Source organism: Eumetopias jubatus, unplaced genomic scaffold (assembly GCF_037043125.1).
Source record: "Eumetopias jubatus isolate StellerSeaLion01/CBP00866 unplaced genomic scaffold, mEumJub1_p1.0 scaffold_13, whole genome shotgun sequence".
NCBI classification, from domain to species: domain Eukaryota; kingdom Metazoa; phylum Chordata; class Mammalia; order Carnivora; family Otariidae; genus Eumetopias; species Eumetopias jubatus.
In genome coordinates this window covers 75,121,026-75,142,964 of record NW_028274819.1, presented here as the reverse complement: position 1 = coordinate 75,142,964, position 21,939 = coordinate 75,121,026, and the positions used below count along the sequence as shown (strand labels likewise).

The 21,939-nt window shown below is 36.8% G+C and overlaps 1 protein-coding gene across 2 annotated transcripts; it reads right to left on the bottom strand.

The window, feature by feature from the left end:
* Positions 1-77: 77 nt before the first annotated feature.
* On the bottom strand, positions 78-21,892 carry BKGD (beta-keto-L-gulonate decarboxylase). Of its 2 annotated transcripts, none has more exons than XM_028119615.2 (9): positions 21,788-21,892; positions 17,211-17,392; positions 14,744-14,842; positions 11,600-11,673; positions 11,313-11,414; positions 10,188-10,364; positions 8,861-9,010; positions 2,134-2,250; positions 78-1,149 (listed from the first exon to the last, which is right to left on the bottom strand). In XM_028119615.2, exons 2-9 carry the CDS (start codon positions 17,263-17,265, stop codon positions 976-978), a joined length of 948 nt encoding a protein of 315 aa, XP_027975416.1. In that variant the 5' UTR covers positions 17,266-17,392; positions 21,788-21,892; the 3' UTR covers positions 78-975. The 2 variants fall into 2 exon arrangements, with proteins under 2 accessions (XP_027975416.1, XP_027975417.1); XM_028119616.2 differs by lacking the exon at positions 21,788-21,892 and adding an exon at positions 21,618-21,778.
* Between the last annotated feature and the right edge of the window lie 47 nt (positions 21,893-21,939).

The following is a 21,939-nucleotide window of genomic DNA, read 5'->3' as shown; positions in this document are numbered from 1 at the left end:
TTCAAACTCGTGCTTATTTAAAAATAACATTTAGGAATTTATACTGACAGGACATGTTATAGGTAACATCCAAAGAAGACAATCAAAAAATATTTTTTGAAGATTTAGTATGTGTTTGGTATTAAAGAGCTCCTAAATTTACACATGGTTAGCATTAGCAAGATTAAGATTAGACAGTTGATTTATGACTAATGATTATTATAGAAGAATATCGGGGAAAATTTCAATAATTACAATCAGTAAAATAGTATAATTTTTTATTTTACAAAGGACAGTGGTCATGTTTAGCAATAGCTTCACTTGTAAATTAAAGTATACTCATTTCAGTGCTATATTTTGATGCTGTTTCTTTTCCCTTTCCTTCTGGCAAATAACCCATAAGGTACAAACTGCTTCCAACTGGCAAGCTAAACAAAGGCAGTGGCATCATGGCCTACTACCTAGTTGCCAATGTTTATGAAAGGCAAACTGCAAACTTCTGAGTATGGTTCAACGCCACCAAAAGGGGAAAAGTTGCTTCCTCTGCCCACCTTATTCCATGAAAAAAAGTATACTCTGATTTCTGAAATGGATTTTTTTAATTTAGTACTAAGATTCAACAACTATCAACATTTGCAACACTTATTTTTCTAATACCCAGAAATATCCACTTAGGAGTTGTGAGACTAATTTGAAAAATTTAATAATGTTATACAAATGTAAGTTATTGCCAGTAGACAGTAGGAGTAAATCACATGATTTTGTTGTTATTAAAGAATAAAAATATAATGAAGAACATTTTCATTACATATATTTGTTTCCAAAAATCTCTAAGATAGTTCCATGAAATAAAAGAGTTTAAATGTCAACATACCTTTCAGTTAAAGGCCAAAAAATGGGATTTAAGTAGTGAGATTATTTCTATTGGATTTTATAGTAGTATCAATTAATGCATTAATTAATTAGCTTTAGTTAATTATTTCTGTTTCACTTGATTTAATCTCGCCCAAATGAATGGGTCTCTTTTGGTTGATCGATGCGATACAGAAACTCCGCAGGCAGGAAGTATCCAAGATATTCCACTGTGTCTGGGGTAGTATCATAATGGTAGTGTCCACCTTCTCCATGATGACTAAAACAATGAGTGTGCTCCAATCTCAAATCAAACCCCTAGAACAACAGACAAGCTATCTGTCAGTATTCAAATAATTTTGGATAGGATTTGTTTAAGGGGGAGGGAGACCTTTTTATTAATGTTACAATAGTTTTTATTTTTTTAAGTAAAATATTCACTTAATTCAAAATTCAAAGGGTGAAAAAGGATATATTCATTAAAATGTGTCTTTCTATCTCCTGCCTTTACTACTTCCTCCTTTTCCTTGCAGGCAACCAGTGTAAGCAGTTTTTTTATATATCTTTCCAGGAATATATACTTTTGTAATTTTTACTCAAATGGTAACACCCTGTACATACTGTGCTGAATACTACTTTTCTTCATTTAACAGTAGGCTTGAGATCTTAGTATATCAGATTATAAAAGAGCTTCCTCTTTCTTTTACATCTACATGGCATTCTATTGTACTTACATACCACTTCCCAACTGACATTTAGATTATTTCCAATTCTATTACAGTAATGCTTTCATGACTAACCTTTTAACTAATAATTTCACATACTTTTGAATATATTTGAGGATAAATTCCTAGACATGTATGTAATCATTAGATCAAAAAAATATGACTAGTCAGTATTCTGGTAGATACTTTCTTTGAATTGGTCTATATTATATCTTTTTCTACTGTATAATATTAGACTATAATGATAGTATAATGAGCAACAAATAAGATAGGATACCTGAATCTTGGTCTTGATTCTACTATTTAATAATATGACTTTGGGTGTTATTTAAAATACCTGTGCCTTAAAAAAATAATAATAAAATAAAATAAGACACCTGTGCCTCAAAAGTAAAACCTGCCCAGCCTAACTCATAGGGGTGGTTAGCCACCTGCTCCCTTATCTTTCATGATAATTCTGGAGACTATCCTAGTTCTTAAATAACAACACAAAAGTGCCCAATTTCAAAAGAATATCCTAAAAACTAAGCATTATCACTGTATGACACTGCAATATAGAAGACAGACATAAACTTACTGGGTCTCTGGAGACAAAAACTGGCAGACAAACCAAAGGAGCTTTCATCTCATAAAAGCGCAACCATTTATTCACCTCTTCATCAGAGTTCAATGGGCAGGAAGAAAATTCTGTGGGCTACAATAAAATATCATTCTAAATATACAGATTATTGAGAATTAAACTTTTAAAATTATATATAACTTCATGAAGTTAAAAATTTAAGCCTTCTTATACATTTAATTATTTTTAGAATCAAAACAAATTACATACCCTAGTTTTCAAAAGGATCACCAATCAAGTGTATAAGCTAAAATGTATGAATGAATGAAGGAAGGAATGAGTCTATTACTATCTTTTTATTTTTCATAGCCTCTCAGTTTTCCTGGAAATATATCCTCATCCTAATTTTAAATCTCATTACTGCTACTGGTAGATGGGTTGGGGGAGGGGGAAGCAAGGCATTAGAAATTGGTAGGAGCATCAAAAAAAATAAAATACTAAGGAATAAACTTAATCAAGGAGGCAAAAAACTTGTACTAAAAGCATTGCTGAAAGAAATTTAAAGACACTCCAATAGGGGCACCTGGGTAGCTAAGTCTTTTGGGTGACCAACTGGATTTCGGCTCAGGTCATGATCTCAGGGTCTGGAAATCAAGTCCTTATTCAAGCCCCATCTGCAGCCCCCCATCGACCCCTTGAGCCCTCTTCCCTTGTGGAACCCCACTATGAGGGTGGCAAGGAGCGCCACAAGGAGCCCTGAGGGCACAGCAGGGAGTCTGCTTCTCTCCCTCTCCCTTCCCCCTCCCCACACTCGTATATGTGCACACGTGTGCGCTCTCTAAAATCTTTAAAAAAAAATAGGATAAAAAGATTCCAATAAATGAAAAAATATCCTGTGTTAATGAATTGAACTTAATATTGTCAAGATGTTAATACTACCAAAAGTGATCTAAAGATTCAATGCCATCCTTATCAAAATCCCAAAGAAGTGTTTTGCAGAAATAGAGAAGAATCCATCGTAAAATTCATATGGAATCACAAGGGACCCTGAAGAGTCAAACCAATCTTGAGAGAAAAAAGAAAGTTGGAAGTCTAATACTTCCTGATATCAAACTTATTACAAGTAATCAAAACAGTGACAATGGCATAAAGATCAGTGGAATAGAATAGAGATCCCAGAAATAAACCCTTGCATATACAGCAAATAATTTTCAGTAAGGATATCAAGACCATTCAATGGAAAAAGGATAGTCTTCAAAAAATGGTGCTGGGAAAACTGGATATTGATGTGCAAAAGAATGAAACTGGACCCTTAATTTATATGTATACAAAAATTAACTCAAAATGGATCAAAGACCTAACGGTAAGAGCTAAAATATAACACTTAGAAGAAAACACAGGGAAAAGTTTCATGACACTGGATTTCACCATAATTTCTTAAATTTGACATCAAAAGTACAGGCAACAAAAGGAATAATAAACAAGTGGGACCACATCAAACTAAAAATTTCTGCACTGTAAACAATCAACAAAATTAAAAGACCATTTATGGAATGGGAAAAAATATTGGCAAACCATATATCCAGTAAGGGGCTAATATCCAAAATATACAAGGAACTCATACAACTCAATAGCAAAAAAACAACCCAATTAAAAAACAAAAGAACTGAATTAGACATTTCTCCAAAGAAGACATACAAATGGCCAAAAGGTATATGAAAAAGTGCTCATATCCACTCATCATCAGGAAAATGCAAATCAAAACCATGAGATATCACACCTCACTCCTGTGAGGATAGCTATTATCAAAAAAAGCAAAAACAAAAAACAAGAGATGGGGAGGATGTGGAGAAAAGGGGATGCTTGTATGCTATTAGTAGGTATGTAAACTGGTACAATCATTATGGAAAATGATATGAAAGTTCCTCAAAAAATAGAACCATATGATCCAGTAATCCCACTTCTCCCACTTCTGGGTATATCTATCAGTGGATGAATGGATAAAGAAATTGTTTTGTGTGTGTGTGTGTGTGTGTGTGCGTGTGCATGTATATAAAATTGTGATAAATACATATGAGGAATGTTCTTCAGGCTTAAAAAGGAAGGAAATCCCACAATTTGTGACAACAGGGATGAACTTGGAGAACAGGGTGAAATAAGCCACACGCAGACAAATATTGCATGGTATCACTTACTGGAATCTAAAGAGTCCAACTTAGAGAAAGAGACTAGAAGCATGGTTGCCAGGGGCTGGGGTGGGGAAAATGAGGTATTGCTCAAATGGTACAAAAACTTTTCAGTTCTAAGATGGGTAAGTTTTAGAGATATGATGTACATTATGGTAACTACAGGCATACCTTGGAGATATTGTGGGTTTTGTTCCAGACCACTGCAATAAAGTGAATACGCAATAGAGCAAGTCAAATGAATGTTCTGGTTTCCCAGTGTATATAAAAGTGATGTTTACACTATACTGTAGCTTTTTAAGTGTGCAGTACCATTACGTCTAAAAAAATGTACATACCTTAATTTAAAAACACTTTATTGCTAAAAAATGCTAACAATCATCTGAGCTTTCAGCAAGTCATAAACTTATTGCTGGTGGAGGGTCTTGCCTCAGTGTTGATGGCTGCTGAGTGATCAGGATGGTGGTTGCTGAAGGCTGGGGTGGCTGTGGCAATGTCTTAAAAGAAGACGATGAAGTCTGACACATCAATTGATTCTTCCATTCACTAATGATTTCTCTGTAGCATGCGATGCTGTTCAGTAGCATTTTACCCACAGGAGAACTTTCAAAACTGGAGTCAAGCCTCTCAAACCCTATAGCTGCTTTAGCAACTAAGTTCATGTAATACTCTAAACCCTTTGTTGTCATTTCAACAATCTTCACAGTATCTTCACCAGGAGTAGATTCCACCTCAAGAAACCACTTTCTTGGCTCATCCATAAGAAGCAACTCCTCATCTGGTAAAGTTTTATCATGAGATTGCGGGAATTCAGTCACATCTTCAGTTCCACTTGTAATTCTAGTTCTCTCACTATATCCACCACATCTGAAGTGACCTCCTCCACTCAAGTCTTGAACCGCTCAAAGTCATCCATGAGGGTTGGAATCAACTCCTCCCAAACTCCTATTTATGTTGATATTTTGGCCTCTACCCTTGAATCACAATTTTTTTTTTTTAAAGATTTTATTGATTGGGGCACCTGGGTGGCTCAGTTGTTAAGTGTCTGCTGTCGGCTCAGATCATGATCTCAGGGTCCTGGGATTGAGCCCCTCATCGGGCTCCCTACTCTGCGGGAAGCCTGCTTGCTTCTTCCTCTCCCACCTCCTCTGCTTGTGTTCCCTCTCTCGCTGTGTCTCTCTCTGTCAAATAAATAAATAAAATCTTAAAAAAAAAAGATTTTATTTATTTGAGAGTGTGTGCACAAGCAGGGAGAGTGGCAGGCAGAGGAAAGGGAGAAGCAGGCTCTCCGCTGAGCATGAAGCCTGATGGCTCGATCCCAGTACCTGAGATCATGACCTGAGCCAAAGGTAGATGCTTAACCAAGTGAGCCACCCAGGCACCCCTCACAAATGTTCTTAATAACATCTAGAATGGTAAATCCTTTCCAGAATGTTTTCAATCGACTTTGCCCTGAGCTGCCAGATATCTACGGCAGCTATAACCATATGAAATATATTTCCTAAATAATAAGACTTGAAAGTTGAAATTACTCCTTGATCCATGGGCTGCAGCATGGATGTTGTGTTAGCAGGCATGAAAACATTAATCTCGTGGTGTGTCTCCATCAGAGCTCTTGGGTGACCAGGTACATTGTCAATGAGCATGAAAGGAGTACTTTTTTTCTGAGCAGTGGGTTTCAACAGTGTGCTAAAAATATTCAGCAAACCATGTTGTAAACAGATGTGCTACCATCTGGCTTTGTTGTTCCATTGATGAACACAAGCAGAGTAGATTTAGCATAATTCTTAGGGGCCTACGATTTTCAGAATGGTAAATGAGCATTGGCTTCAACTTCAAGTCACCAGCTGCATTAGCCCTTAACAGGAGAGTCAGCCTGTCCTTTGGAGCTTTGAAGCCAGGCACTGACTTCTCCTCTCTAGCTATGAAAGTCCTAGATGGTTTTTCTTCCAATAGCAGGCTGTTTTGTCTATGCTGAAAATCGGTTGTTTAGTGTAGCCACCTTCAGTAATGACCTTAGCTAGGCCTCTGGATCACTTGCTGTAGCTTCTACTTCAGCACGCTCTGCTTCTCCTTCTGTTTATAGGTTACGGAGACAGCTTCTTTCCTTCAGCCTCATGAACCAACCTCTGTTAGCTTCAGACTTTTCTTCTGCAGCTTCCTCACCTCTTTCAGCCTTTTATAGGATTGCTCTGGATTAGGCTTTGGCTTAAGGGAATGTTGTGGCTGGTTGGATCTTCTATCCAGACCACTAAAACTTTAACCACAGCAGCAATATGGCTTCTTATCATTTGTGTATTCACTGGACTAACACTTCTAATTTTCCTTCAAGAACTTTTCCTTTGAATTTACAACTTTACTGTTTGGGTAAGAGGTCTAGCTTTTGGCCTTTCTTGGCTTTTGACATGCCTTCCTCACTAAGCTAAATCATTTCTAGCTTTTATTTTTTTGTTTTTATTTTTATTTTTTAAAGATTTTATTTATTTATTTGACAGAGAGAGACACAGCGAGAGAGGGAACACAAGCAGAGGGAGCGGGAGAGGGAGAAGCAGGCTTCCCGCGGAGCAGGGAACCCGATGCGGGGCTCGATCCCAGGACCCTGGGACCATGACCCGAGCCAAGGCAGACGCTTAACAACTGAGCCATCCAGGCGCCCCTCACTTCTAGCTTTTAATTTAAAGTTAAAGAAGTGCGACTCTTCCTTTCACTCGAAGATTTAGAGGCCATTGTAGTGTTATTAACTGGCCTCATTTCAATATTGTTGTGTCTTAGGGAATAGGAAGGCCCAAGGAGAGGGACGGAGACAGGAGAATGGCCGGTTGGTAGAACTGTCAAAACATACCAACATACCAACTGGTTAGGTTGTCCATCTTATATGGATGTGGTTTGTGGTGCCCCAAAACAATTACAATAGTTATGTCAAAGATCACTGATCACAGATCACAATAACAAATATAATAATGAACAAGTTTGAAATATTGCGAGAATTACCAAAATGTGATACAGAGACAGGAAGTGAGCAAATGCTGTTGGAAAATTGATGCCAAAAGACTTGCTTGATGCAGTGTTGTCACAAACCTTCAATTTAGGAAAAATGCAGTATCTGTGGATTGCAATAATGTGAAACACAATAAAACAAAGTATGCCCGTAGTTAGTAATGAAGTATTGTATACTTGCATATTTAAAATTCCTATAATTAGGGGTGCCTGGGTGGCTCAGTCGTTAAGCATCTGCCTTCGGCTCAGGTCATGATCCCAGGGTTCTGGGATCGAGCCCCGCATCGGGCTCCCTGCTCAGCGGGGAGCCTGCTTCTCCCTCTCCCACTCCCCCTGCATGTGTTCCCTCTCTCGCTCTCTCTGTGTCAAATAAATAAATAAAATCTTAAAAAAAAATTCCTATAATTATTTGGTATTTACAAAAATATTTAGCTATAATTCTGTTTTTAATAATTTGGAAAATTAAGTATTTTCACAATGTTGTGTTTTTCTTTGCAAGATCAGCTGGCTTGCCATTTAAAATTATCAAGATGGGGTGCCAGGGTGGCTCAGTCAGTTAAGCATCTAACTCATGATTTCAGCTCAGGTTGTGATCTCAGGGTCGTGGGATTGAGCCCCACGTTGGGCTCTCCGCTCAGCATGGAGTCTGCTTGGGATTCTCTCTCTCCTTCTCCCTCTGCCCCTCCCTCTGCTCGCACACATGCTCTCTCTGTCTCTCTCTCTCTAAAATAAATAAATATTTTAAAAAATACAATAAAAAATAAAATTATCAGGATAAAAAACATTAAAACCAAACATTTTTTGATGATTTTACTGATAAAATGAAAAGGAAATTAAGTTTAATGACTTTTATACTATTCATTCATTCATTCATTCCAAAAAAATTTTTTTAAAACCTGAATGTCCTAGGTCTTGCTTTATATATATTCCATTCTTAATGTCTTACAAACTTGTACAATTAGCCCATAAGATTATAATTCTCATAATGAGTCCTTTCCCCAAAACAACCATCTTTTTTTTTGAGAATGAGAGAGAGGGAGAGAGAGGGAGGGATGCTGAGGGGCAGAGGGAGAGGGAGAAAGAGAATCCCAAGCAGGCTCCATGCCCAGCATGGAGCCCGATGCTGGGCTCAATCTCACAACTTGAGATCATGACCTGAGCTGATAATAAGAGTTGGATGCTCAACTGACTGAGCCACCAGGCACCCCACCACAACCATCTTAATAGCAAAATCTATGTATGGAGTTTGGGATTCTGGCAATAAAAATGATAATCCATGTCTAAGGCTTATACTCACATCTCTCTAGATCTTAAAAACAAACACAATGAAAAGAAAGTTCTAATTTATTAACATGAAAAAGGACCCTACTTAAGATATTATCTCACAGTGTGATTTAAAGCATTGTTTGTCATTTAAGTTTTAAAGTAATACAATCATAGTAAAAGTATTCAGGTGTCTCTAAGGGTAGAATTGTCGATGTATATTAAAAAATCCTAAGATCTTCAGTATGTGCACATACATACCCACATACACATGCACGCACATACACGAAGGCCCTTACCATTATGTGAGTCTTCGCTTTTCCCTTCTGAATTATGAAAGTGCCTCCCATCCCTACAGGTTTATCTCCGTAATGTTTTTCAAGAGTCTGTCTCATACAAGTCACAAAGTTAAGTTTTCCAGTTCTTCTTTTGGCTTTCACCTCAATGACCTAGAGAGAACATAAATATGCATACCATTGTTCTAAGCTGCAAAATTCTATGTGACTAACTATCAAAGTGAAACACATAATCTAATGCCATCAAGCAAATTATTTGCTTAGAAGACCCACAGAGGAGTTGAGTGAGATGTCTCAATCCTGTCTTGATCAATGATATATATTTTATATATATGATAAGTTGTCATTTACTCTAATAAGTCTTATTCATGCTCTCTTAGAGTTACAGTGAAGTCCTCCACTGAGCTCTAGAGATTCTTATCTTTGTATATTAAAGTGGTTAAAAGTTGAGAATTCCTGGCTTAAAGGGGTTAACCTCTGGTAATTCAGATGGGAAGAGAAAGTGATTACATTTTTTCCTTTCCCTTAAAATTCTGGACTTGTATTACTTCCACTTAATTAGGTCTTTTTTTTTTTTTTTTAAAGTAGGCTCCACACCCAGCACGGAGCCCATCGCAAGGCTTGAACACACAACCCTGAGATCAAGACCTGAGCTGAGATCAAGAATCAGATGCTTAACCAACTGAGCCATCCAGGGACTCCTTAATCAAGTCTTTTTAATTCACTACCTTGTTTCCAAAGTAGCTAAAGTAGCTACCTCTATTTAAAAATCTGAGAGTTCTCACAACTGCTAACACTGTAATCATCTTTTTGTGTTCTAAGAGGAAGTAAATATGAAGTGAAGAATTAATTCTCCTTCCCTCCTCCTTTCTATAACATTTTACTACCACCATTTCTGTCTAGGTCAACCAACATCTGATCCGTCAGGAATGGATTACTTATAGACTAACTACAGGTAGGCACTATCTATTTATTTCAACTGAATGGCTCATGTATTTAACTCACTCCCCACATGAATATTCTGTTACCTTTTATTCCTCAGAATAAAAGATTTATTTATATAAAATCAATTTTAATTTATTCCTCAGAATAAATTCCTTACTATTTTTTTTCTTGCTTACTAAGTATTCTAACCTCAGTTTTAAATAAGACTTTCTCCTTGCCTATAGTACCATAGTAATCTTTCATAACTGGGTTATTTAAAGAAATTTGACTTAGCTAGTTTTGACTTTTCTTAAGAAAACTGTATTTGTGGCAATAAAAGTCCAACTTTTTAGCTATCTGAGAACTTTTGGAGAATACTGTGTTTTTGTGAACAAAAAAAATTCACCTTTCCAGAGTGACCCTCACTGGCAAAAAGATTAGCCAGTAATGCACACCCAAAATCATGATGTTTCTCACTGTATTTCTCTAGTAGGCACCCTCCATCTGCAGGGTTAACACGGGCAAAGTAACTTCCATTCACTGGAGGTTTGTGTTCACTTTCTGTTTGTATAACTGGCATAAACTGAAAAGAAAAGTAAATAAGAAAAGTAAATTAGTCAACCCTGGCGTCAATATGCAAAGAGAATATTAGAGTAACATAACAAAATATCTTATCCTTGACTTAAGATATTTTATTTTCAGGACCTAGTAAGAAAACATGAAGTATGAAATATTTAATTTGTGATTCAAAATGTTAAAGATTTACAAACATCAAAAAATTGAAAAAATATTTTATAAAATGTTTACAGTATTTCTTACAATGTTTCTGTAACATTGTAAATTGGGCTTTAAAATGTCTGACTTTAGATTTTAAACTTTTTTTTCTATATTGAACACTAGGTAAATTATATTAATCTTTCTACAAAAGAACTTGCAAGACTATTGACTAATGGTCACATCTGAAGAGGTGAGGGGATGGGCAGTCTGAAGAGGTCCTTCACTCTTCTATTTAAGAGACGTGAAGAAACAGTGATGTTTTTATGTTGTAAATACACTAACATACACAGTAATAGTACCTTTTGTAAATAATCACCATACCACAGGGGTAGGTCCTCACTATTTAGTCTGAAAGAGGGAATTAATGAAATCATTAATTATTCCATTCATCTTCTGATCAAAAGCTGTTCTCATATCAAAAGGAAAGATTTATAGTGAAGCCAGGAATTCTCTGATGTGTAATGATTAAAATCTTTCACAATCCATGGTCTCAGCAGACCACATTAGGACTTCAGACTCATCTAACACTGAGTGTATACTCTAAGAAAATCTGAAATTCCAGGTCAGTGCTCCATTATAGTTAGAGCATATGCTATAGTCCAAATCTATATCAAACAATATCAAATCTGTAAAGAAAGATGACATTGCGTATTTATAATTCATTCAAAAAGCATAATTTCTGATAGGGCAATAAAAGAAAAAAGGTAAACTAAATGTCAAATCAATAAAATAAAATAACTATATGTATGCTGACCTCACAATTGAACCCAAGAGTCTGAAATGGGCCTGCTCCTGCTCCAAGAATAAAAGCTCCAGGAAGCTTGATTTCTTTTGCAATCTTATTTATATCATAAACCTATGCAAGAAGAAAAAATATTATTTAAATGATTAACTCATACAAATCTCTTGGTTTACTTTTTTTGACTGAGTCTATTAACACTTCCTTGCCACATTGGTCAATGGATCTTCTAATAATAAAAAGAGGATCAACCCAATTTCTTATAATCTTTATGTGAATGTAAAAAGTAAAAGTACACTTACTTTTTCTTTTTTTACAAAAGGCAATAAGTAAGGCACACCTCCTACTTCTGCAATTCTAGTTTTCCCACAGATGCCTAAAAAAAAAAGTCATCTTAAAAATAGGCAAACCATCTAACTTAAGTATAACATGCCAGAAGGCACTAATTTAATTTATTAAGAGTATATAACTTTTCCATTCTCACAGTTTTACAAGTAGCAGGGGTTGGAAGATGAAAGTAACTCTGATCCCTATCCTATTCTAACTACTTGTGTTTCTAATATTGTCAGAATTAAGCATGACTTGATATAGTTGGTAGCATAAAGGCAACAGAAAGTTGGTAATAGAGCAAGGCTAGAATTGAAGCCAAAGTTTGGATCGGATGAGATTTCCAGAATTAGTCTGTAATGACCTATTCCTTTAAAAATCTGTGCTTTTGGTGGGGGGAGTTGGCTAAAATTGTATTTTTTTTAAAGATTTTATTTATTTATTTATTTGACAGAGAGAGACACAGAGAGAGAGGGAACACAAGCAGGGGGAGTGGGAGAGGGAGAAGCAGACCTCCCAAGGAACAGGGAGCCCGACGTGGGGCTCGATCCCAGCACCCTGGGATCATGACCTGAGCCGAAGGCAGACGCTTAACGACTGAGCCACCCAGGCACCCCTAAAATTGTATTTTAATATAGAATATTTTGCTGTTTGAGTTATTAATTATTTGAGAAATCCATACTGGGAAATCAAAGTTGTTTATTCCCAAGGTTGTTTATAGAAATGCAAGTAATTAGAGATAACTTCAGATGCTGGGAACTTTCTACTTACATTTTTAATTAACATCATAGGTACAGCTAGACACAATTTGGGAAAGGTACATTCTTTTTTTTTTTTTTGAAATGTAGAGTGGAAATTAATTACCTTTTGTTTGAGAAAAAGTGGTCTTGTCAGTTTCATACTAACATTATTACAAAGTAAAGTAGATAAAATTGCTCTATTCAGTTATGCAGAGGGTAGATGTGCAAAATTTTTATAGATCCCATTTATAATTAGGGATTTTAGAAATGTTTTCTATGGGATCAGCAGAAATTACTCATGGATAAGAATCTTTCTCATAAGTGATAGTAATGTTGAAGTTGTCTTTTTGGCTTTGGGGTTTTACTTTTCTTTTTTTATTTTAAGTAGGCTCCACCCCCAACATGGGGCTTGAACTCAGGACCCTGAGATCAAGAGTCACATGTTCTACCAACTGAGCTGGCCAGGCACCACCGGTAATGTTGAAGTTGAAAGAAACCATTGGGGGACAATTTTAAATAGTCTAGGAAAAAGACAAGTAATGAGCTAAAAATGGTTAACTGTAAAGATGGAGAAGAGGAAATTAAGAAAAAGAACAAGGGAGGATAAGCAACTATGGTGAAGGAATGAGCTAAATTTTAGACACGCTGACCTCAAGTTGTCCTTAGCATATATAGGCGGAGATGTCCTGTGGACAGCTGGAATTACCAATCCATAGCTAAGAAAAAGAGAGATGAAGGTGAGATGTGCAGATTTCAAGTTCTTGTATCCAAGTAGTAATTTAAAACCACAGGAGTGGATGGAAAAATGCAGAAAGATTGTATAGAAGAAGAGGCTGAGGAAAGAATTCTAGAAAATGTCAGGATTTAAGAGCCTGCCAGAAAGAGAAATGAGCTAGGAAAAATAAGGAAGAAAGAACACGGAATTAGGAAAGATAACAAGGAAGAAGAGGCAAAAGAACCAAGGAGAGGGGAAAGAAAATGTCAGGCATCAATGGCCGGGTACTATGAAATACGTGAGAGATCAGAAAATACTAGTAAACATACCAAAGTCACTGGTGACTTCAGCAAGACCAGTTCATGTAGAAAGTACCTAACTACATTTATGAAAGATCATTTATATATAAACACACATATCTAGGCTCTTTAGTGTTGCAATTTAAAGGCTTACAAATTATTGACTAGAAAATTCTTTGGATGACAGAATTAAGATTAACCATTTTTTCTTTTCCTTGTATTCTTCTGTGTTTTCTGATTTTTTAATTTTATTTCAACTAATTAATTACTTATTTAGTGGGGAGAATAGATTACTTTTATAATTGGAAGAACCATGGCTATAAAAAAGTATGATGCTAAATGCTTTCAAGGTACAACGAGAAATTGCCATCTGGTACACAAAACTTCTAGAATTTACAGGTATACTTAAAATCAAAGATTTTAAACTGGAAAGACCAAAAGGAACATGAAAGTCAAATCTCTCCATTTTAATATATTTGAGGGTCAAATACATTAGTTGGCTTACCTAGGGTAATGAAATCTATACGTGGCAGAGAAAGCAGCAGAGTCCAGGACTTCTGTGTAAAACTACTTTTTAACAAAGATGTCAGTTACATAATCAAAGAGGAAGTGAGAGTGAGTGTTTATCTCAAATTGCTCATCACAGTAGGGTATAATGGGAGAAGGTCAGACTTTTGAAACAGATACACTTGGATTTGAATCCTGCTTATGATTACCCCTGAGCTTAGCCTCTCTGAGCTTCGGGTTTCTCATCTATAGACTGAGGCTAGTACTTACCTTGCAGTATTACTGTAAAAATTAAAACATCAAATATAGGTGTTTATCATACAAATTATATTTACTCAATCAGCATTAACTTCCCTTCTTACAACACTGGCTGGATGATCACTTGGCAAATAAGTATTTCACAGATGATTCAAATACAAGGCTTTTAAGATCCCTTCTGGTCTTGAATAAATAAATAACATAAAATTTTATGTTTCCATAACAGTCACTTCAATGAGCTAAATTTTGACACGCTGACCTCAAGTTGTCCTTAGCATATACAGGTGGAGATGTCCTGTGGACAGCTGGAATTTGTTAGTTAAAAACAAAACTCTCATGTGATATCAAGGATTCTAGGCTACTGAATATCTATTATGTAATCTGTGATAATAACAAAAGTGCATAAAACAATATTTTCCCAGAAGGGTATAAAGTGAAATTTGCTCAATATAAGAAAACAGCACAGAAATTCAGCATGATTTAGTCTACAATTTGGGACAATATCCTTTATTTGTAGATAATTTAAGATGGTCCTTCATAATAATTCTCATTTCAGAAAAAGATTAGGACTGAAAAAAGTGAATTGCAAAAATTGTTTACCTTTCACAGGAAAGGTGAACGGCTCCTTAGTCAAATCAGGGCAATCAACCAAAGAGACCTGGACATCAGCAAAGTTATCCTTTAGCCCCTTCTGCAGAACTGACAAAGACAAGGAAAAAAAGTTCGTTAACATTAGGTAAAAATTTGCCACCATATATCAAATCTTTCCTCAACATTTTGGATATCATGCTTCCAATCTAAACTTGTATTATTAAAAGTTGGGGGAAGGAGTGCACCTGGCTGGCTCAGTAGGTAGAGCAAGTGACTCTTGATCTTGGTTCAAGCCCCAGGCTGGATGTAGAGCTTGCTTAAAAAATAAGGGGGGGATGAAATGGTCTTCCTAATGAATATAATTAGACATTAGACACACAATCACATGTGTAATATCAAATACCCCCATAAAATTCACTGTAAATCTGTAGAGGTTTAAACCATTGAAGATAAACACTGCACTAAGGTGAGGACTACCTACCTTTTGGGGAGAGAATTCCAAAGACCTATTGAAATGTATATATTTAAATGGTTAGAAAGTAAGCAATTACATGCAATAATTTCATTGACACTTAAAGAGAAAATGTTGAGCAAAAGGAGTAAGACACAAAAGAGTATATGTAACTTCACTTATATACTTCAAAATCAGGTAATTAATCTAAGGTGACAGAAGTCAGAACAGTGTTACCTCTTGGGGTAGAGATATTGACTGGAAAAGCAAATAAAGGGGTCTTCTGGGAGGCTGGAAATCTTTTATATCTCAATCTGGATGGTAGTGACATAATAAATCTAGGAGCAATGTACTTCTTTTTTTCTTTTTTGTTAGAGATGGGGAGAGGAAGAGGGAGAGGGGAGAGAGAATCTTAAGCAGGCTCCACGCCCAGTGCGGAGCGCAACATAGGATTTGATTTCATGACTCTGAGATCATGACCCTGAGATCATGACCTGAGCCGAAATTAAGAGTTGGATGCTTAACCAACTGAGCCATCCAGGTACCCCAGGAGGAATGTACTTCTAAGGGTGATAAGTTTCCATAAAAGTTTTTCTGGGAGTAGTCAGCCATTAGTTTAGGTTTTATAGAATCAGATTCTCCAAAACATGAAGTCGTCTTAAATCTAGCCATGTATACATTCCACACCAGATCTTTTAGCTATATGAAAACAGAAATCAAGTTGCCTGGAAAATTCCCCTCCCCTAAACTAACAACTGCAGACTTATAAATAGGAAAAGATTTCAGCATGTAGAAATATAGTAAAATCTATTTTTTATCAATTACAAAGAGACCGAATTCTTGCTCTAGGATTTTCTGTAAAACTGAAAATAAATTTTAAGGCAAAAAACTCAGATTCCATTTCTATTTTGTACTGAATATAATCTGTACATATAGAAAGAACATAAAATACACAAGCCACAACAAAGCAAAACCCAAAAACACTTCTTGACTTCAACCTTATCAGGAAGACAGACAAACTATCAGGATGGGTGCACTTTGAAAAGGGTGGTTTTATAGGTACTATCAGAACCTGAAGGTTGTCAAATAAATGGTAGCTTTCTGACAGGCTACATAGTTTTGGGTTAGTACTATTCCTGGCTTCATTTCATATTCCTATTTTTATTTTCTTTTTCTTATCTATCACCCCTCCTAATTAATCCTGTGAAGCTGCCTTAAATTCTTGTTCGAACACGGGGAAATGCATAAAAATATATGCAGACAGAGAAATCTAAGCAAGTTCATCGGCAGTCTATCGTATCAGGAGAAGGGGAAGGAGTAGTAATGTTAGGAACATGATTAACATACCACAGTAGGTTATATATTTAAAGAATATTGTAACTGGTAAAAAGGTAAAATTGTGTGACTTTGTGGGCATCACACATACTTAAATCTTGGATTACTATATTTGTTTTCACTCTGTAAAGTTGGTATCTTAACAAGAATCTTCAAATGGTGAGTTTAGTTTTTTTAGGGGGGCATAATTTTGGACTCTTTCAATAAAAATAATACGAAGGCTCCTGTGTGGCTCTGACAGTTGGGCATCTGACTCTTGGTTTTGGCTCAGGTCAGGATCTCATGGGTCATAGGATGGAGCCTGAGGCTCAGTGCCACTTAGGGCAGAGTCGGCTTGGGATTCTTTCCCTCTCGCTCTCCATCTGCCCCTCCACCTGCTCGCACACACATGCTCTCTCTCTCTCTGAAATAAATAAATCTTTTAAAAAAAGTACAAAGAGATATCAAAAAGGAAAATGAGAGGGAGAAGCAGACTCCCTGCTGAGCAGGGAGCCCAATGTGGGGATCCATCCTGGGATCATGACCTGAGCCAAAGGCAGACACTTAACTGACTGAGCCGCTCAGGAGCCCCAGGAAAATAAGTTCTGCAATGGAAATACTATTGCATAAATCATATCTTAGAATATTTTTGTTTTTAAATTTTTTTCCTTCGAATAATTAAAAAAAACTCAAAGTTATTATTGTATTTACCTCCAACAAGCTCCTCAAGACTTGGCACATGAAAAGAATACTCAGCACAACCCATTTCTTTCTTCTTTAGGTATCAGGATATACACACAAAACTATGGTAGGCTAATGACCACAAGAATTTGCCTATGGTAGGCTAATGATCACAAGAGTTCACCGTGCACCATGCATGAACAGCTGTTGCTCTGGAAAGGAACACAAGAGTTCAGTTATATAAAAAGGGCAGAAGGGCATTTATGTTTCTTTCCTCACAGAAGGGCAACCACAGTTTCCAGTATTTAACATTCCAAGTGAGAAATGCCCAAGTAATCTTTTTTTTAATACTGATACATTAAAGTCAACACTTAAAATAGATAAAAGGAAATGCCAAACTAAGGAGGCACATGACTCATTTTCTTTAGTCATATATGTGGATCGAACATGCAGTTTTCTTTTTTTTTTTTTAACTTTTTAATTTATTTATTCATGAGAGACAGAGAGAGAGAGAGGCAGAGGGAGAAGCAGGCTCCCAAGGAGCAGGGAGCCCGGTGCGGGACTCTATCCCAGGACTCTGGGATCACGACCTGAGGTGAAGGCGGACGCTTAACCGTCTGAGCCACCCAGGCACCCGAACATGCAGTTTTCTAATGGTTGGTCTAAGGAACATAGGTCCTGAAGCAAAAGGTAGCTTTTAAGGTTTATAAGTAACTATTTAAATGGTTGTAGATAACAGTATAGGACGCTCAAGTAATTCATAGATAATTTGTGTTTTCTATTTTGTATTTGACATTTAGGCTAAAACTTAAACAAGTTTCTTAGGCTAACACTTTTATAAAAGAAAATTTAAATTACTAAGAGAAATGCAAACTTCTACAAATGAGTAGCTATTGAAATTCAAATTATTACTTTTACTTACAAGTAAATAAAAATACTTTCTTGGTAAGCAGCTTTAATGTTCAATTATTCTGATAACCTAACCAATTATAGTTAGATGTTTTAAAAATATATGCTAAGCATATTCTACAATAAGTAGGCATTTATACATAGAGATTAGTATCTTACCTTAAGTGTTCAGGTGATAAGGTGCACAAGCAGAGCAAAGTAAATCAAATGAAGAAAAAAAAAGCAAAAATAATGTGAGGTGGGTAGGGAATCCCACTCTCAGCCAGTTGCAACAAAGAATGCAAGCAAAACTCTTTTAAGAGTGTTTCTAAGAGCACTATTCAGATTCTCATTAAAACTGTTAATGGAACACCTCATTAATTATTAATCTCAATAGTCTTGATACAAGCTTACTTGGTAAGTGAAAGGTGGTCTTTCAATATCACTTGGAAAATCTCTCCACCCCCACTTTTTTTTTTTTAATTTTCCAAAGATTCACAGGTTCCTTAGAAACTAGGTTTCTGGTTTTTTGTTTTGTTTTAAGATCTTATTTACTTATTTGTCAGAGAGAGAAGCAGGCTCCCCACTGCGCCAGGAGCCTGATGCGGGACTCGATACCAGGACCCTGGGATCATGACCTGAGCTGGAGGCAGACGCTTAACCAACTGAGCCACCAGGCATTCCTGGGTTTCTGGTTTTGATGATAATTTCAAACAACATATCCTCCACAAACATGCTAATCTCATACATTTAGGACTTAACATTTACATAAGTACTTCATCAAATACCAAATTTTATTATTCTTTAATTACATAATATGCACAATCAGTCTCCCAAATAAAATACCAACTGTTGATAATGGGCCCCAAGTCCTATATAATCATATTTCAATGATCTCAAGCATATCTTTCAGTTGAACAATCTGTAATTGTTCAAGAATGAAACATTTTAACTTTTTTTGAAATTAATTTCAGATGGACAGAGAATACATATAAATACTCCTGTATACTCTTCACCTAGATTTTCTAAATGTTAACATCTTATATTTTCTTTATCAGAAAGTACTAATTAAGAACATGTCAAAATCTGCTCAATACTGTATTTATTTATAATGAGGAAAATAAAGCATTCTAGATATTTCTGTTTATAGTAGGAATAATAAAGACAAGTTTAAATTCAAACACAATCCTAATTTTACACCCTTTGCTATCTTTAAAAGGTCAGCTTTTTTTTGTTTGTTTTCTTTCCCCACCAAAATAAAAACAAAGTCCAGCCCCGGGAGGCTACAGTTGAATAACTGGTTTGGAAATGTAAACTTTGGGCAAGCCAACAGCCCAGAAGGCAGTGTGGTAATGTGTGTATAAATGTGTTTATGTGGGAGGGAGGAGGGAAGGTTGAAGCTGCATTGATGAGAGAAGGGGGTTAGAAAGGTTCTAATGTAAACTCAAGTGTGGCTCTAGGAAGACAGCTTTAGGCCAGAAGGAGGCACATGATATTTACCCTCCAGATTCCATCGCTGGGAGTCAGTGGCCCAGAAGGAGGGTCTAAAGAAGGGAAGAGTATAAAGGGGAGGCAGCTGGCTTAAGTAGAGCCGCAGAGACAATGCCTGACAGGGTAGGCCAACTGTAGCAACCAAGCTGATAACCATTTATTGACAGCCTGCTGTATAACAGGTACCATGTTAGGTACTTTACATTCTCTCAGAACCTCTCACACCAAATAGATATTATAATTCTCATTTTACAAAAGAGGAATAGGCCAGAGAGAATATATTATTTACTCGAGATCGCTCAGCTATTAAAGTGGCAGAAATAATTCAAAACCAAATGTAGCCCTCTGTAAAGCCAGAACACCTTATATTATACCATGTGGGTTAACTTGTGATGGAATGACACATTTCAGCTCCTAGAAGGAAGAATTTGTACAGAGCCATGTTATAGCACTCAGAGTTATCATCTGTTTGTTTTGTTTCTTTCACCTAGGCTGTGATCTCTTTGAAGATAGGACTGTGGTTCTGTCTTCCAAGTGCCTTCCTAGTGGGCACCAGTTCAGCCTTAATTATATTTATTGAGTATTTACAGTGTATCAGACTCATAAGGCTCTGGGATAGGGCTGGCCTCAAGGGTGTACAATTAGTATAATGACACAGGGCCATGTGCTCAGAATGGCATTTGGTTTAATGCTCTATTGTCACCACCCTGAAATTCTTAACTTTATATTTGAACTTTTAAAAAGACCGATAGGACAATGGAGCATGTGCAGGACCAGAGGCCAGAGGGGCAAAGTGCATTTCCACCACTATTCCTTGCTACCTCATTCACATAAAGCATTTGTAAAACCCCATGAGCACAGAAATCTGGTGGACCCACCATCTGTGGAATTCTGTGAAACTCAAAGTCCCCGGATTCTGTAGTGTTGGTAGAACGTGCATACATCAAGAAAAAAAAGAAAAAAAAATACAGGTGAGTTGGTTTTGTGCAGTCTCCATTGTTCTAGTAAGAACAAAATACATGTTTGTATGAGCTATGAAATACGAATTGTGAATTTCATCCATTCTGCATAGGAGTTAACCGTTCTTACATTTGTATTTAAAACTGGCATTGCATGCTATAAGAAGTAAAATTCATGCTAATAATTTATATTTAAAATTTTTTCTTTACTTTGACATCATATAGCAAATTTCTATTAATAATAGCATAATAATAATAGCATGATTAACATGCTATTATAATTAACAATAGAAAGTTAAAACACCATGACAAGTCAAAGGAGATAATACAGAAGAAAGGAGATGGCTCATATTTTAGCACCTTTAGTGGCGCTTCCCCCTGCTTTTTGAACAAGGGACCCTGCTTTTCATTTCATACTGAGCCTCACAAATTCCATAGCCAGGCCAGCTCCCACATAGGGCAGTGAGTAAGACATGCCCTACCTGTCCTGGAGCTTCCAAGTATTTCCTAGACTGTGGAGATGCCTAGAGGATTCGACTTTTATGCCTGGAATTTTTTTCAATATTTAGAGCGAAATTGAGTAAAGAGATCAGACTACCTTCCAGGTCTGTTCAATCCTGGGATGACACTAACTATACAGGACTAGGCAGCCTTACGGTTCTATCATATGATACAATAGGTCTGAAAGTGGAACCATCAAACCAGCTCATTCCTTTTTGTAACTCCTTTAGAGGTTAAAAAAAAAAAACAAAAACCCACCAAAACTAAACTAGTTTAAACTGTTTCAACACTCAGTGGCCGTTCAGGGGACTAAGGAGTCAAAATCGTAGGAAGAAAAAAAAATCCACCGCTGGTGTCTTGGGATACGTTAACCAAGTCCTGGAGGCTGACCCTCAGTTTGGAGGGAAGGAGTGAGCTAACAAAACAAGTCCAAAAGTGGAGAGGGGAATGGGGTGTGCTATGGAGTAACACCGGCTTCCAGGACAAAGGTTACACATTTGGAGTCACGGTCAAAGCATGAGCCTGTCACAGTTTCACACAGAAGAGATTTTTGAAGGCAAAAGTAGACCTGACAAAACACAGCCAGCACCACACTCACCGCCACGCACACACCCCGAAGGCTTTAGAAAAGTCGACGACCACTCAGCAAATGCGAGACACCGGAAACAGAAGAGCGGCTGAGTCCTCGCAGTTCACATCCACTCCGTTTACTTGGCCCCACAATTTGTTCTCGTCATTTGCGTAAAGGTTCTTGGCTATTCCACGTACCTACTAGGTTAGCGAAGCCAGCACCTGAATCCTCACTTCGTCTGTCAACCGCGCCTCCTCCGCATTTGGGCGTTCAGCCACCGCCCACCGCCAATCGCCCCACCCCTCGCGGCGAACGCCGTCCCGCTGCTCGCCTCCTCCCACCATTAACT

What these genes read in the sequence shown, in the direction of transcription:
- BKGD (XM_028119615.2), bottom strand. Translation starts at nt 17,265, where the DNA reads ATGGGTTGTGCTGAGTATTCTTTTCATGTGCCAAGTCTTGAGGAGCTT. An exon ending in TCTTGAGGAGCTTGTTGGAG is followed by an intron (nt 14,843 to 17,210) that starts GTAAATACAATA and finishes TGTCTTTGTCAG; the next exon opens with TTCTGCAGAAGGGGCTAAAG. An exon ending in TTTTTGTCTCCAGAGACCCA is followed by an intron (nt 1,150 to 2,133) that starts GTAAGTTTATGT and finishes CTGTTGTTCTAG; the next exon opens with GGGTTTGATTTGAGATTGGA.